Source organism: Choristoneura fumiferana, chromosome 13, assembly GCF_025370935.1.
Source record: "Choristoneura fumiferana chromosome 13, NRCan_CFum_1, whole genome shotgun sequence".
In the NCBI taxonomy this organism is placed as follows: Eukaryota; Metazoa; Arthropoda; class Insecta; order Lepidoptera; family Tortricidae; genus Choristoneura; species Choristoneura fumiferana.
The window spans coordinates 3,371,977-3,390,122 of NC_133484.1; the positions used below are offsets into that span (position 1 = coordinate 3,371,977).

Sequence of the window (18,146 nt, forward strand, 5' to 3'; positions counted from 1 at the left end):
AAAATATCAATTTTAGTTTACCCGCTATCTACAAAGTATCAGGCGAGACGCACGCAATGCAAAGACACCTATGTACGTTCATATTTACATTACGATGGGTCTACATATAATTGTAAAAATCATTACTTTACAGGACGGCTTTCAAAGTCAAAAACTGTCGTAACTCAGAGATGGTGTATCCGAGACTTCTAAAATTTACACACTAGCTAATAGTACTCTGTCCTTCAATCACAAAGAATAATTTTAATAAAATATTTCTCCATTAAAAGTTATTGTACATACGCCCGTATACGTGAATTTCCGGGAAGTAAACTTTTGTACAAAAATACAGTAAAAAGATCTATGTGGTACTTTGGCTCATATACGCGTACAACCTTAAAATATTTGGTAAAAAAATACGTTACACAAGACACTTGGGGAAATAAAAAAAAGGAATACAATCACATTACGAGTAGCATTGGGTAGCCGCGTTCCGCTTGACGTACAAGTACCTACAAATGGCAGTTTATGCCACAGATTAAAAAAAAACGCCCGGGATTTACCGCGTAAAAGTATCAAACGTACGTTTTAGCCCTTTTACGTTAAAATTGCATCTAGTTTGGCCGTTTGACTTCAATGATAACTTCGAAAATAATTGAATAACAATGTTTTTTAATCCACTATCTAAATGTATATAGTTTATAGATACCATAACGCACAAACCCAAAATTGAAAAAAAAAACACTGGCTCTTATACACAGGACCCTTCGATTAGTTGCCGAAAGATGGCGGTAGTGTCACTTTTACTTATTACCCAAACGTTGATATCGTGAGTTAAAAAAGCGTCACTAAATCAATCCGAGACCAAGCACGGGGATGTTGTGAGGGTGAATAAAAAAGTGACACTTTTCGTATAATGTCGATTTTGTCGTCGATTGTTATTTTTTAAACAGGAATTTTGTTAACCTTAAAACGACACATTTTGTGTAGTGCCGCTATTTGAGTAATATTTTTTCATAATCTATATAAATAAAAATGAATCGTAAAATGTGTTGCTAAGCGCAAAACTCGAGAACGGCTGGACCAATTCGGCTATTATTTTTTTTCAAATCATCGTTAAAGTCTAGGGAAGGTTTTTATGAAGAGAAAAACTGGAAAAATTGTTGGGAAAAAGAAAATGCGAGTATGGAAGTGCGGTAATTAATGCATCACCTGTGGGTTTTAGTAAAATGCGGAGTGATGCGAATGTTTGCTACTCAATTTTATTTAGGCGTTTTGTTTTATTAATCCCCCTTATTTTGCCTTTGCATGCTTGCTTGCTTGGCTGGAAGAAGATGTTTGGACCTATAGTATCTGAAATAGGGACGTTTTCTTCCATTTTTTTTCGTACACTACTTTTTTCGTTTAAAGTGGAACGAAGATTGCCGAGTAAATGAGTTTTATGACATGAGTACCTTAATACTACCTACTAAATAATAACAAAAACAAATTTGTTTACGTTCCTCAATTTACATTGACTGGTTGATTTATTTTGTGTTTTGATTTAATCTATTTATACTCATGCCACCTATAAGACGAGGGCGAAGCAATTTGGGTCGAAGAACTCGAAATGCTACAAACCAAGCTAATTATCAGAGTAATCGAACAGCCCAGCAACGTCAAGAGCGAAATGAAATTGAAAGGATTCGGATAGCACAAACCCGTGCAGAGCGTAATGAGCTGAATGCAGCTAATAATGTTGTAAGTTTCAATCGAGCTGCTTTCAATTACAATGTTACAATTGACTACAGTGCCTACCAATGCGTTGCTATTGGATCTATGAACTCAGTTTGCCCACATTGTAAGGCATTGAAGTACAAAAATGAAGCCGCTGGATTGTGTTGCGCAAATGGCAAAGTGAAATTAATACCATTGGTTCCACCACCAGAGCCACTGTACTCATTGATTTCAGGAATAGGAACGGATTCAATACAATTTCTAAGAAATATCCAACAATATAACAACTGCTTCCAAATGACTTCATTTGGGGCAACAAAAGTAGTTCGGGACAATTTCATGCCTACTTTCAAGGTAATGTATATATGTAAACAAGTATTCTTAGTATAAAAGTAGACTCATATGCATTAAACTATGCTTGCTTGCATGCTTGCATGCTTGAATTCATGCTTGCTTAGATGCTTATGTTTTTAATTTACAGATACAAGGCCAAATATATCACAGAGCAGGTTCACTATTGCCGGTCTCAGATAGCAACTACAAATTCCTGCAAATTTATTTCATGGGCAATTCATCACAAGAAATTGATCTACGTTGTGCACATAACAGTTCGGTGAAGAGGTCTATTGTAGAACAATTACAAACTTTCTTTCATCAACACAATCAGTTGATTACATTGTTCAAAACTGCATTGGATATGATGCCATCTGACAATCACAAAATTGTAATCAGAGCTGATAAAACTCCTGTGGGCCAACATGCAAGACGCTTTAATGCACCGATAATTGACGAAGTTGCCATTGTTGTAGTCGGAGAGAATTTGGAATCCCGTGACATTGTTTTACATCGCCGGAACGATCAGTTACAACGTGTATATGAAACACACCGCTCATATGATGCACTGCAATATCCTATCATATTTTGGCAAGGTGAAGATGGATATCACTTCTCAATCAAGATGATAAATCCCGTGACAGGTACCTAATAAAAATAAAAAACGGTAATGGTGCTTTAATATTAACACAATATGTATTTCAAGCAAGTTTATCACTGTCATTTTACGAGTATAACAATAATTTATGGAAACTATATTTTCTATCACCTAATTTTAGATGTCACTAATCGGCGATACCCAAATTATAATATCTGTCCCTAACAAATATATTAGTTATCATATTAATCAAAACTATCTCAAGTGTGAATCATCAGAATAATGTAAACCTGTATAAAAATTATAGTTTGATCATCAAAATTCAATCACCAAACTACGAGTAATAGATCTGTATCTTAATTAAATGCTTCTACCTATTCTACTACAAATGTGGTTAGGTACGACGACGAGCGAAGCGAGGCGGAGTGTTAGGTGGAACTGCGACCCTCAGTGCGCGAGCCGAGCGAGCGAAGCGAGCGTGCCGCGGTAGCGGCCGGCGAAGTGCCAGAACCGACCATTTATTACTAATACTTACGGCATGAAACTTCGTTATTTTAAATTTATTCAAACTAACATCCATCATCATCACCATCATCATCATCAGCATTATCCTCACCATCATCACCATCATACTAATGCGAAACGTAAGGCCAGAGAAAGGTGCAACTGCATGACTCCCACGTAATTTGATAATTAATATTATTTTTCAGTGATTATAAATATATTTTTAGGTGAACATTTTTATATTGTTCAATATAATTATTTGATGATCGATATTATTTGATATTTCCAATTAATTTTTCATTAATACTTTGGTAACCTTTTTAATATTACTTGGTGATTAAATTTAGGTGTCAGATCTACCATTTTAGGAACAAATATTATTTATTATAGGTAACTAAAAATGCATTTATTTGGTGATCGATAAAATCATACCCATAATTTATTTACAGGTGCCGAAATCAACAAAAAAGTCAGTTCAATGAACTATTATTCATACCGCCTGATGGTTCGCGAAAATGAAGACAATCACATCTTGAAATGTCGGAGATTATTTCACCAATATGCTGTTGATATGTATGTCAAAATTGAAACAGAGCGATTGACATTCATCAGGTTAAACCAGACCAAACTCCGTTCTGAAGAGTATATTCACCTTCGAGATGCGATTAATACTGATGGAAATGCAGAAAATGTGGGCCGGATGACAATTCTACCAGCAACATACATCGGAAGTCCTCGACATATGCATGAATATGCTCAAGATGCCATGTCGTATGTTCGTTATTATGGTACTGCAGATTTATTTATTACATTTACATGCAATCCACAGTGGACAGAAATCAAACAAGAGTTATTTTCTGGCCAATTACCCATTGATCGCCATGACATTACGGCAAGAGTCTTCAAGCAAAAGTTGAAATCTTTAATGGATTTTATTGTGAAACATAGTGTTTTTGGTGACACGCGCTGCTGGATGTATTCTGTGGAGTGGCAGAAACGTGGATTGCCTCATGCACATATTTTGATTTGGTTGGTGGAGAAGATAAGGCCAAACGAAGTTGATAAAGTAATATCAGCTGAAATCCCTGATGCACAAGTAGATCCAGGCTTGCATGACGTAGTTATTAAAAACATGATTCATGGTCCCTGTGGAACACTAAATCAATATTCACCATGTATGGTGGATGGTAAATGTTCAAAACGTTATCCGAGGGCATTACAATCAGAAACAATTACAGGAAATGATGGTTATCCACAGTATCGACGCAGATCGACTGCAGACAACGGAAGATCAACAATTGTCAAGGTAAATCAACAAGACTTTGAAATAGATAATCGTTGGATTGTGCCATATTCACCGATCCTGTCAAAGACTTTCAAGGCGCACATCAATGTTGAATCATGCCATTCCGTAAAATCTATAAAATACATTTGCAAATATGTAACTAAAGGAAGTGACATGGCTGTGATCGGTGTTGATTCAGATAATTCCAATGACGAAGTTACCCAATACCAAATGGGCCGCTATGTTAGCAGTAATGAAGCAATTTGGCGCATATTTTCTTTTCCAATTCATGAAAGACACCCCACTGTTGTTCACTTAGCCGTACACTTAGAAAATGGTCAAAGAGTGTATTTCACAGTACAGAACGCTTTACAACGAGCTGTTCAACCACCGTCTACTACCTTGACCAGTTTTTTTTATATGTGTCAAAATGATGATTTCGCCCGAACCCTGTTATACTCCGAAATGCCTAAATATTACACTTGGAATCAATCATTAAAGAAATTCCAACGACGAAAACAAGGAAAACCAGTTCCAGGATACCCTGGTGTGTATTCCACCGATGCTTTAGGACGAATTTATTCAGTTCATCCAAGCAATGATGAGTGTTTTTATTTGCGTCTTCTATTAGTCAATGTACGTGGCCCAACGTCATTTCAACATTTACGAACTGTTAATGGCGAACTGTGTGGCTCTTACCGAGAAGCCTGTCAACGTTTGCAACTGTTAGAAAATGACAATCAATGGGATCAAACTCTCAATGATGCTGTTATTTCTTCACAAGCTCATCAAATACGAACATTGTTTTCTATAATTATATCTACATGCTTCCCATCAAAACCAATCGATTTGTGGATTAAATACAAAGATTATATGAGTGACGATATCTTGCATCAAATGCGCATTAGAACAAGAAATCCAGATTTACAACTCAGTGAAGAAATTTATAACGAGGCGTTGATATTAATTGAGGACATGTGTTTGATAATGTCAAACAAAGTTTTATCTCACTTAGGCATGGCCGCACCCAATCGCCCGATGCACGACGCTCTAAATCAAGAGTTGCAACGTGAAAAATTATATGATCTCGATGCTTTAAAAGAATCGATTCGAATAAATCTACCAATGTTGAATCAACAACAAAAGTATGTATTTGATACTCTTATGAGAGTAATAAATGATGGAACTGGAGGGATTTACTTTTTGGATGCACCTGGTGGTACAGGAAAAACTTTTTTAATATCATTGCTTTTAGCAACAATTCGCTCACACAATAAAATTGCACTCGCACTTGCTTCGTCAGGTATTGCAGCAACTTTATTGGAAGGCGGTCGAACAGCCCATTCTGCGCTGAAATTGCCATTGAATATGCAAACCAACGAATCTCCAACCTGCAACATTTCGAAGAACTCGGCAATGGCAAGGGTTTTGCAGCAATGTAAATTGATAGTGTGGGATGAATGTACGATGGCACATAAAAAGTCTTTGGAGGCATTAGATCGAACGATGCAAGATCTGCGGAATAATCAAAACCGATTTGGTGGTGCGATGATCTTATTGGCAGGAGATTTTCGTCAAACATTGCCAGTGATTCCACGGTCAACGCCAGCTGATGAACTTAATGCATGTTTAAAGTCTTCCAATTTGTGGAAACACGTCAAGATACTAAATTTAAGCAAGAATATGCGTGTCGAGTTGCAGAATGATCAATCTGGAGAAATATTTTCAAAACATTTAATTGACATTGGTAATGGCAAATTCCCTATAGACGCTTTAACTAGCTGCATTACCTTTCCTGAAAGTTTTTGTCAGTTCAGCGAATCAAAAGCCGAACTCATTCAAAAGGTGTTCCCAAACGTTGCTCATAATTACAGAAATCATATTTGGTTAAGCGAACGCGCTATATTGGCTGCCAAAAACATTGATGTAAATGAATTAAATTTTATAATTCAAAATGAAATTTTCGGTGATTTGAGGACATACAAATCAGTTGATACCGCTACTAACGAAGATGATGTCGTCAACTATCCACCTGAATTTTTGAACTCGCTGGATTTGCCAGGATTGCCACCTCACAATCTTCAATTGAAGGTTGGATCAGTAGTCATAATGTTGCGAAATATCAATCAACCGCGTCTTTGTAACGGCACACGGCTAGCGGTGAAAAAATTATTGAACAACGTGATCGAAGCAACTATTCTGAGGGGAAAGTATAAAGGAGAAGACGTTTTGATACCACGCATCCCAATGATTCCGACTGATGTACCCTTTGAATTTAAGCGACTGCAGTTTCCAGTGCGGCTTGCTTTCGCTATGACTATTAATAAGTCCCAAGGGCAATCATTTAGTGTTTGCGGTATTAACCTCGAAAACCCATGTTTTTCGCATGGCCAATTGTATGTTGCCTGTTCCCGTGTTGGAAAACCATCAGATTTGTTTGTTTATGCACCAGGTCATCAAACAAAAAACATCGTGTACCATAAAGCATTACAATGAAAATAAATAATAACATGCATTTCATTTTCTTTTCTTCAATTACGCTTTTTACATATAGATATATATTATATATATATTTAAAGTACCCAAAAAAATCTGTTCTGATGTATTAGGTAGTGAAAATTAAAAATTTCATCATATGCGGCATCATCACCAGAATTTAATTATAACAGATATGTTTTCTACATCATTATATTTAGTGTAGATAGCCTAGATTTCTGTAGACTTGCTTGCTTTCATGCTCGCTTTCATGCTTGCTTGCTTGCTTGCATACTCGCTTGCTTGCTTTCTTGCATGCTTGCTTGCATGCCAGCTTGCATGCTTGCTAGCATGCAATCTTGCAAGCTTGGTTACATGCTTCCATGTTCGCTAGCGTGCATGCTTGCTTGCATTCTTGCATGCCTGCTTGCATGCTTGGTTACATGCTTCCATGTTCGCTAGCGTGCATGCTTTCTTGCATGCTTGCTTGCATGCATGCTTGGTAACATGCCTCCATGTTAGCTAGCGTGCATGCTTGCTTGCATGCTTGCTTGCATGCTTGCTTGCATTCTTGCATGCCTGCTTGCATGCTTGGTAACATGCCTCCATGTTCGCTAGCGTGCATGCTTGCTTGCATTCTTGCAGGCCTGCTTGCATGATTGGTTACATCCTTGCATGATTAGTTACATGCTTCCATGTTCGCTAGCGTGCATGCTTGCTTGCATGCTTGCTTGCATGCATGCTTGGTTACATGCTTCTATGTTCGCTAGCGTGCATGCTTGCTTGCATGCATGCTTGGTTACATGCTTCCATATTCACTAGCGTGCATGCTTTCTTGCATGCTTGCTTGCATGCTTGCATGCCTGCTTCCAAGCTTGCATGCCTGCTTGCATGCATGCTTAGTAACAAGCCTCCATGTTCGCTAGCGTGCATGCTTGCTTGCATGCTTGCATGCTTGCTTGCATGCTTGCATGCTTGGTAACATGCCTCCATGTTCGCTAGCGTGCATGCTTGCTTGCATGCTTGCTTGCATGCTTGCATGCATGCTTGCTTGAATGCTTGCTTGCATTCTTGCATGCCTGCTTGCATGGTTGGTAACATGCTTCCATGTTCGCTAGCGTGCATGCTTGCTTGCATGCTTACTTGCATGCATGCTTGGTTACATGCTTCCATGTTCGCTAGCGTGCATGCTTGCTTGCATGCTTACTTGCATGCATGCTTGGTTACATGCTTCCATGTTCGCTAGCGTGCATGCTTGCTTGCATGCTTGCTTGCATGCATGCTTGGTTACATGCTTCCATGTTTGCTAGCGTGCATGCTTTCTTGCATGCTTGCTTGCATGCTTGCATGCCTGCTTCCAAGCTTGCATGCCTGCTTCCAAGCTTGCTTGCATGCTTGCTTGAATACATGCTTCCTTGCGTGCTCGCTTGCATGCATTGTTACTTGCATACATACTTGCTTGCATACTGGCTTGCATGCATGCTTGCTTCCTTGCTTGCGTGCTCGCATTGATTCCTCACTATAAAAAACGTACATGGCTAATAACGTAACACAATATAAATTGATTTTAAGGCAGAACGAAGTTTGCCGGGCCAGCTAGTAAACAATAAAATTAAACACGACACTTTTCGTTTAGTGTCAGTTTACAAATAAACCGTCCATCTAGTTAGAATGTCTGGTTTGTCGGTTGGTAATAGAGGGAATGGTTAAAGAAAGTTTTTTCGTGCATGTCTAAATTTGGCTTAAATTGTCAAAGTTGGGTAGGTTTAGTTTATTATGCGACCTGTGAATCAGCCGAGGTTAAACAAATCACAAGCGCAGAATATGAATTCACTTTGACATGTAGATCTAAAGAACCGTGAACTAATAAGGAAACGATGTCACATACTGAGAGACTTTATTTCGCTAACGCGCTTCTCAGAAGGCCGTGTGATTTGACAACTTTTATGAACTACCAACAAATTAAATGAAAAACACTGAGTAAAGGCCGTACTAAAAGATATGACGGTGCGCCACGAGAGGAGCTTTTTTTTAATATCTGAATGTCTTCTTACAGTGCTTAAAAAGCGAGGAGTTGTTTGACGCAGTACATTCCGCCGGGAGCGACCGGCAGCCGCGGAGGGCTCGAGAGGGCTCAAGAGATAATATAAATTGTTTACCTCTAAAAAGGTACGTTTTGTAATTTTTTATTGCAACCGCTTAAGCTCGAGGGTACTGTTGGGGAGTTGGAGTGTTTTATTTGCTGTTTCTGCCGGAATCGTTGGCGAAAAAGAGGCACGGGTGGGGAGGGGTGCCAGTAGTCCGGGAAGTTCTCTGCGAGACGAAGCTGCGCGGCGATACAGTACATTTATGTTTGTATGCTCTCGGTACCGTCCTTTCTGTAGTCCTTGTGGTAGCCGCTGTGTACTGTCCAAAAGCTGCGTTTCCACCAAGATGTCCGAGGATGTTTTTTTATTTTTTATTTATTCGACTTGATGGCAAACGAGCAAGTGGACCCTGGAGTGGAGGAGACCCTGATGGTAAGAGATCACCACTGCCCATAAATATCTGCAACACCAGGGGTATTGCAGTCGCGTTGCCAACCTAGAGGTCTAAGATGGGATACCTCAAGTGCCAGTAATTTCACCGGCTGTCTTACTCTTCTTCTGCTGCTGCTTCACGGCAAGATTAGCGAGCAAGATGGTGGTAGTAATCCGGGCGGACCTTGCAAATATTGCGAGGAGTGTGTTTTTCATGAGCCAATAGGAACGCGCCGATCCTATGATGGATTTGTTGGTGGAAATGGGTGGGTGAAATTTCATCTCGCCACTCCTCCTGGAAAAACAGCTTTAGGCTGCATTTCCGCCAGAGATGTGCGAGAATGTTTGCGAGGAATGTGTTTTTCATGAACCAATAGAAACATTTCATTGACCTATCCTCGCACATCATATAATTGTGTACACATAATAAAATCAAGGATAGGTACAGTGATATTGATTACCTACTAAATACTAACGGATCAGTAGCTTAAAATTAGATTCACAAATTTACTTTTGATCTCAACTTTGTTCGAACGGAGTTGTGTAAAGCTTTTCCCTTTCTTTCATTGATTCTCAAGTCTGCCTTTCATTCTGAGAGGAGGCCTATCCCCAGCGGTGGGACGTATACTGATTTAAAGTCTAGCTGCATTGGTTGACAATGTACTTCGTCGGTCAGTAATGCAACCAGCAAGTCTTGTTATTATTTTCATATAGTTATAGTTTTTTTTTATACTTACGTTTTATGACCCCATCAATATATACTTAGATCAAATTTCAAGTCAATCCGACCATTAAAATCTAAAAACATACCTACGTTGCAAGTTAAAGGCTTGTATAAATCCGAGCTTAGAGGTTATGGAAGAGTGTCAAGCTCAAAGGATCCATCTGTCAGCTGTCAGCCTGTCAGCGGCGAATGAGGACGCTGATTGAAAGTGGCGGCTCCTGGCTCCAGCGCGGTCCTGGGAGACGCGGGCCGCTGTACTAACCATAACAAGAAGAGAGATGTTATCGTTTTGTATTTGCTTCCAGGTTCATTGTAGTAATTTTTCGCCAGTCCTCCTAACAATGCAGACAGGATTTTTTTTTATGGTTTTGTAAGCTACTCAATGACGGTACTTCTCAATGAAACAATCTGTTTAAACCAAAATATCCGCAATAACTTATTTTCTTTAGAAATAAAAATGGTTACACACTTTTTTTGCTTTGGCTATATGAACCCGCTTAAAATATTTTAAAAAATATATTTTTTGACAATTTGTATGGCTTTGAAATTTTTTTTATTGCACACCAACACAATTAGTAGGAAGAATAGAAACGAATTTACATTAGATAAGATAACATAAAAATTCTATGCCTGTTGTTGTTAGTTCTGTGCGTGTGACAGTTCGGCCGGCAGTCTCTCCGGGTCCCTCCCGGCTCGCCGCCGCGTGATCGATGGCTCGCCTTCAATCTTATCACCAGTTCGAGACGTGATGAAGCACTCTATAATTACACGCTCATATTCGGAAAATGGATGAGGTATTTGATGTTCAGGACGTCGCGACCGGTTTTTAGATTAGGTAACGTTGTAGCTTTCAATCATTTTTCGTCGGCAAAAAGCTGCCATTGCAGTTTGAAACAGACCGGTTAAATGAGACTAGCAATTCTGTTAATACTGTTACCGTAATACTCGTACTAATAACATTACTAAATATAAACGCTTTAGGAAAATGGTTGTTTCCGTGCTCAGTGTTTACCTACATTATAATTAGAGCTCTTCACTTCTGATGTCGTTGACACGTAGTAGACTTATCGGTTTATGTTTCGGAATGTTCTATTCATACATCCCAACCCCATCGGAGTATTGAAATGAGACCAATCTGTTTCTATGAATTAACAAATTTTATACAAATCCGTCCAGCTGGTTTAGCTTGAAAAAGTGACAATGAGCGGACTGCATAAGTGGTCCGTTAAACTCGCAATAGCGTGCTGCATAGACGTGCTTCCATTGAAATAAATGCATATTCTCTGCGGCTTTGCGTCGCAACAACGGGTTCGCAAGGCAAGGTTTGATACGCGCGTGAATACGGGGGCTGGAAGTATGCCACTGTTTGCACCAAGATCCAAGTTACGATGTCACACCGGTAATGACACGAGCCGCATATTGCGTCTCTTATCGATATCGAGAACCCCACTATTGGCCACTCCACCTGCCTCTCGGCATTCATCCTTGCGTGAGAGATTCCCGGAATCCTCTTAAGATCTGGATCACTACGTGTCCAAATATTTAGACCATCGCTTTCTTTTATGCGAGCCCAACTCTGTGGGTGCATACGGCAGACATGTCCAGCCAAGTCACACATTAGTGCCAGTACCTCATAGCGACTTCTTTCCAACTGCAAGGTAACACCGGAAAACCAAATATAAATCGTAAAAATCTTGTCCGGCAATCAAAACTCTTTATCACGCCCTCTCACTGCATCTTTCCTTCGCACTGTGAAAAGAAGAGCTATAGCTCCAACCGTTTGCATGTAAAACCTATGTGACAGATAATGGATGAGTGACATCAGTAGGGTTTTGTTTAGACCCTTCGCGTACGGAACTCTGAAAATGGTACAGCACTTCATTAATCATCGACTTACCAGCTTAGTAAGTGGGATACAACTTTGTATCTATTTCTGTACTCTCTAGTGTACTGTTGAAGTTTCCTTTCATGTACTTGCATTCCTTTGAAATGTTTTAATATAAACGTAGACAATCATAAAACGCAATAAGACGTCTAGAGGTTGTACTTTATCTCTTTCATTGAATAATCTCTTACAAGACATAAACAATTCAGAGATTTTATTACAATAGTCTACCGCAGTGCAGTGAGATCCCATCACTCTTTGTGAACCTTTTTAATTTCCGCTTCGGGGGGGAGGGGGTTCATTCAGGTCCACTACAAAGGGAATTTAATAAAGGAATGAGTGATTTACATTGTTCGTCAAAGTGTTCCCTGATTTATTGTCTATTGTTGGGCCGTATTGCGTGACGCGAGGCGGCTCACCTGCTGCTGCAGGGAAACGGCCGAGATAAACTGAACGCACCGGGAAACTGCGAGTTGGCTTTGTAACAAACCCCCCTTAGGTAAAGTTTTTCCCCTAAAATAATACTAACTAAATAACTCTTCTTAAAACTAACACTAAAGTCAAAAGCTCCTGAACGTTCAAAAGTTCCTGAAGGCTAAAAGGTAACCGCTAATTTAACAAAAAGCTCCTAAGTTCAAAAGCTATGACCCGCCTATACAGACTACCTACGAGTATGTACTTGAGCTTATGAAATGAACCCTACTGACTTGTTATGCGATTTAATGTGATAGCGTGACAGTGTGATTTCGCCATGTGATCGTCTAGTGGTCGTCTAGTACCTAAATAAATGGATTGACCCTTCGTTGTGACCGCGCCCTATGTAACCCATAGTACGTTTTAGAGAAGAATAAAGATCGGTCTGTTTGAATCTAAGCTGCAATTAATTATCTAGCTACTTATAAAGCAGCTAAGAGCATGTATTGCTTGAAAATAACTTATTAGAATATAGGATATTGTAACCTGAGATATGTATACATAGGAAAAATTCATGTCTAGATTCCTGTCCTGCAGTGGTGTAGGGGTTATAGCACGCAGCACGAAATGCTAAGGACCTGGGTACAATTCCCAGTGCTGGTCTCATTTTCTGTTTTTTCTGTGCATCCATGTCTCAGTTTGTATTTTCGATATGGTTTCACGGGATACCCGTAAAAGTAACAAATTTGGAGTTGAAATAAAAAATACAAAAACACTCCAAAAACCAATCAACAAAAAGTAATACATTAGTTAAGATTGGGTTTTTAGAATCTTTTTGTATTTTTATTAATACATTAGTTGCACAAGTAGTACCTATCCATTCACTACCTACTAAATTTGAATAGTGTTGTAATCATCTGGCGACATCAGAGATAATTCACGTATTATTATATGATATATTTATTCTTGTCCTCACAACCTATATCAAAGCGTTCCCCTGTCAAGACTAGAACTTTATGCATAGCTTTGACTAAATGTCCTACATAAGCACTCAATTGAATTTTTAGAAAGCAGGTATTATTTTATAATTGTGTTAACTACAGACAAAAGAATATTTATTTTCGAGTCCCTAGGCACACATTATCACACAACAGTAAATAAGTAAATCAAATTAAAGCGTACTTACAGCGTTGCACAAGAATAAAGAAATACGTAGCTGACCTCACAGTGCCACAATCCAAGGTCCGTTACCAGAAACGACCACATTCTTCAAAGGAGATTCTTCTTTCAGCAAATAAATATCATTTTTAAGTAGCTGTATAGTTAATGGATAAAATACAAATTGACACACACACACACACACACACACACACACACACACACACATAAATACATATACAATCAGATAAATAGAAAACCAGAAAAAGCACTTCCACCTTACGCAAGTAGGAGTAATAAGCAAATAAACATCAAATCAGACAAATAGGAAAAAACAAAATCATGTCCACCTTACCCAAGTAGAAGTTAATAAAAAAACCTACCCTACTATATCGTACTCCTACTTCTCAACTAACCAACTAAGATACACGAAACAGCAAACTAGGAACCCAGGTTCCACATTTAAATTACTCGCGAGTTCTCCCTCAATGAGAGAGCCTATTCTAAGTTACCCCTACGTCGAGTGGGTGGCTCTGATACCTGTTCCTAACACCCGTGTGCTCACCGGTATCTGTCGTGTTAGGATTGGGAAAGACAAATACCGATGCCGAAGAATAAATGTGTGAATAGATAAATAAATAGATAAGGACGACAAGATTTTGGCTGAATTTAGGACACCGGTATGGCATCTCAAACCCTCCAAAAGCCTGGGAGAAATATAGCCCTGTCTCTTTCGGTGCAATATAAGACCCCGCCCTTACTCCATAGGCGTACACCACACTGAAGAATGTTCCCAGGGAAAGCCAGCCTGTCTGTTACCACCGCTAGATGACCTCGCTTTCATTCCCTAGGAATCAGCTTTTATTAAGCCGAAACTCGATAAATCCTCCACTATTCCAAAAATATTCAAAGTCACAACTAATGTTGTGATCCACAAACCCCATGATGAATCAATACGCAATTCCCAGCAATGAATACCCTAATACCAAAAGCTTTCGGTACCAAGACACAAAGCAGAGAAGCCACACACCAATTCATCATATAAATAATACAAAATTAATTTAAAGAACCTCTTGAGTCCGTGTCGAAATGAAGAATCCCCTCCCTACAATGTGGTGCGCCTTTTATAGAAAAATCTTTTCTACATTGGTAACTCGAACGACATTTGCGTCAAACGTTACAACGGCGACTCCGGTGACATTGGCTTCAAAAACGTAAAAATAGCCCGTAGCTATGTCAACTGGCAGAGCTACTGCTGTGCTATTTCAACTTTCGTGTTTGACGTCATGTCAGTGTTGCCAAATACCTTATTTGAGTACTTATAGCAAACTAATAACTAGCTAGCTCCATTTGTTTACAATTTTACTTATATTCAGTAATGATTTACGAATAATAAAGACAGAATTTGACGTAGCAAAATACTAGATGATCATTGATGAACACATTGCGAATCTTGGAGGTTATTTAACTATTTAACTTATGTTTATTTTTTGGGAAAATGTCAAAGGCCTAAAAAAATATAAGTTTTACATATATTTGTGAATAAAACGGTACAATGTGTACCTTGAACAGCTTTACAATTAACATCAATTATTTTCTGGTAATAATTTGAACCTTAACCTATATCCTTTGTCGCCTCTTACAACATCCACGGAAGAAATGGAGAGGTGTAATTCTAACACAGACAAACAGACGACATGCGCCAGGCTAGCAATCTGTCACTATTGTACCGTTTTTGACAAACTTTAAACCTGAAGCGCGTGTGTGTGTGTGTGTGTGTGTGTGTGTGTGTGCTGCGTCGGAGGTTAAAAAAGGAAGCGTTTCTTATCCGTACATAGTTAATGACATTAGTGTTCTTTTATTGTTACTTAGTTTTTTAACACGTGAAATGTAGTTTAGTAATACTCCAGTATTATTGTGTAATTAAGGAAATTTAATACTTTGAGTTTCAGCCATTTTAATTACGTCTTTTAATCTTTTTCATGACTAAAAAATCAGCTACGACTGAAATTGAAAATTAAGTCACACATTAAAAAGTGAATCAGTTCATTTCTTCTCACTCCTGGAAAGACTGAGGGCAAGTCGGAGTTGCCCGCGCGGAGTTAGATTCAATCCAACTCCGGCGTTTAAAGTTGCCGGGAGTTGGAAGCCCGCGGAGGAAGTTAAATTGTGTAAAGTATCGGCACAGCGGGCCGCGGCCCGCGCCACGAGGGCGTTAAGAAAGTACGCGGAGAACAGTATGCTTGCTTAACTCCTCAAAATTTGTACTAGCTAGCTTTTTCCCGCGATTCCTCTGCATTGAAATCGGTGTTACGCGTAAACGTTAACGCATAAACGCATATAGATTTTGCTCATGGCTTTGGCTCGCTCGCTTTAAATTCAGACTACTGAGACTCAGACTATTGAGAAAGATATTCTGATGAAATCAAACGATCCTGCAGTTTTAACCAGGTCATCCGTCCATCTCTGCCCGTAATCCTTTAAAGCAATTCCAAACCCTGGCTCGCGGGCCACAAATTGGCCCACCAAGGCGTGTGAATTTTCCCGCCAACGCGTTGATCGGCCAACCAGCTAATAACACGACTCATTTTGTAGTTAGCTACTATTTAAAGTAGTGGCCCGGCGATGTGGCACAAAATTTGCCCACTGAAAATCTATTGGCCATCCTTGCCTTAGAGTGTACAAATAATTTAAATGAACCTGCCCGCATAGAGTAAATAGCACACACAGTAAGTTGCGCGCGAGAATCAACTAAATATTTTGTGAACTAAGGCCTACATGGGCTATATGGCCATGAGTAAGAACAAACAAATTCGTAAATTAGTCTTAACACAAACATGCCAGCAGTTCATCAAATTGATGTGGGAAACTGCCAAGCTCTGCTTCGTCATGTCCGTTTATATCGGAGAGTCATGTTTTTCAAACCAGGATGATAAATACAAACAATATGCGGATCTTATTATACCTACATCATGTTATTTTTGATTTCTGTTAAGTAACTTAAAGGGAACATTCAACAGGTAAAATGAAGTCAATTTTTCCAAGACATAATGACCTTCTTACCTAATGCTTAAAGATAATAAAGACAAACTATTTTTTCGATTTGACCAAAATGTTTAGTACCTTCATTTATTTTTATAATACTGGCCGTTACCCGCGACTTCGTCCGCGTAGAATTTGGTTTTCACTATCCCGTGGGAACTATGCAATTTTACGGGATAAAAACTAACCTATGTCCTTTCCCAGGACGCAAACTATCTGTATACTGAATATCATCTAAATCGGTTCAACGGTTCAGATGCGATGAAAAAACAAACAAACAAACAGGCTTACAAACTTTCGCATTTATAATGTCAGTGAGATAAAACTTCTAAAATAATATTTCATTTAAATGTTTGATCTCATCAGATTACAATTCACCATACTTGTTGCTTCGCAACTTTGTCCCGATGTAACTCAGCGCTCGCCGCGTCGCCGGCGCACGTACGAGTAGCGCCGACGTGCCGCGGCTGCGTCTGCCAGTTTTACGTCAAAGCTTTTAAACTTCAAGTGTTTGCAGGAAATAATATCCAGCGCATCATCCCGAGTGCACGTCTCCGGAACATGGAGCTCGAAAGTGTTCACGTCGCATTCACTTCTGGAAGACTTTTAAAAATACAGTTGCGGATGTAAGTTAGCCCTTTCGAACCCAGCCGAGTATGAAAAGAGTTACGATGGACTTTATATACAATCCATGTCAAGTTCAAAATTAAAATGTAAGAGTTGCGACAGTGGACTTTATGTACAATCCATGTCAAATTCAAATTCAAATGTAATTAACCGCACGATTGTATCGGCGGTAGAAAGAGATGCGGAATGCGATTTGAAGCGCCTAGGCTTAGACAATACGGCCTACAAGTGAATGTGCTTCCGGTATCGCATTATTGGGCAGTGTACCCGATCAACAAGCGTTAAGATATTTAATGATATTTATTGCACCTAATCAACATGATCTTTTCCTCATATTAAAGTTGGAACACGAATGAACGGCAGCGCTCACATAAATCAACAAGAAAGTGTAAAAACTGCGTCGGCTTTTGATCACCAGCGATTTATGGCCGCTCATATGGGGAGTATTGGGGAGACGCCACGCCGGTCGAAGGTTGTTTAATATATTGCCGGTTTTACTCGTCAAACGATCCATCTTTCAGCACACAAAGGAAACTGCTAGCTAGTTTGGTAAATGACTCTGGTTGTGATTAATATGCATTGGTAAACTATTATAACATTTAGTTTTAAAATGTGAATCAAATATTTTTGTATTTTTTATATTTGAATAGGATTAAATTAAAATATGGAATAAACTAAAGGCAATCCCTTACATAAGTGTTACATACTTGTAATGCAAGTTATTCAATAAATTTATAGATCTATTTTAAAAATATACCTCTTTGAGTCTCTCGCCGGGTTCTACTCACCACAGGTGTTTCCAAGCCGTGGTATATATATGTTTTTCGAAATTCATAAGTGTTGTCACCTGAATTACGGTTTGCTCCCCGCACGGCGGCGGGGGGGGG

At 39.1% G+C, this 18,146-nt stretch overlaps 1 protein-coding gene across 1 annotated transcript; it reads left to right on the plus strand.

Moving 5' to 3' along the window:
• Positions 1-1,459: 1,459 nt before the first annotated feature.
• LOC141434453 (uncharacterized) lies at positions 1,460-5,857 on the plus strand. The gene is made up of 4 exons (XM_074096873.1): positions 1,460-2,049; positions 2,177-2,672; positions 3,580-3,901; positions 5,719-5,857. Exons 1-4 carry the CDS (start codon positions 1,540-1,542, stop codon positions 5,855-5,857), a joined length of 1,467 nt encoding a protein of 488 aa, XP_073952974.1. The 5' UTR covers positions 1,460-1,539.
• Positions 5,858-18,146: the final 12,289 nt, after the last annotated feature.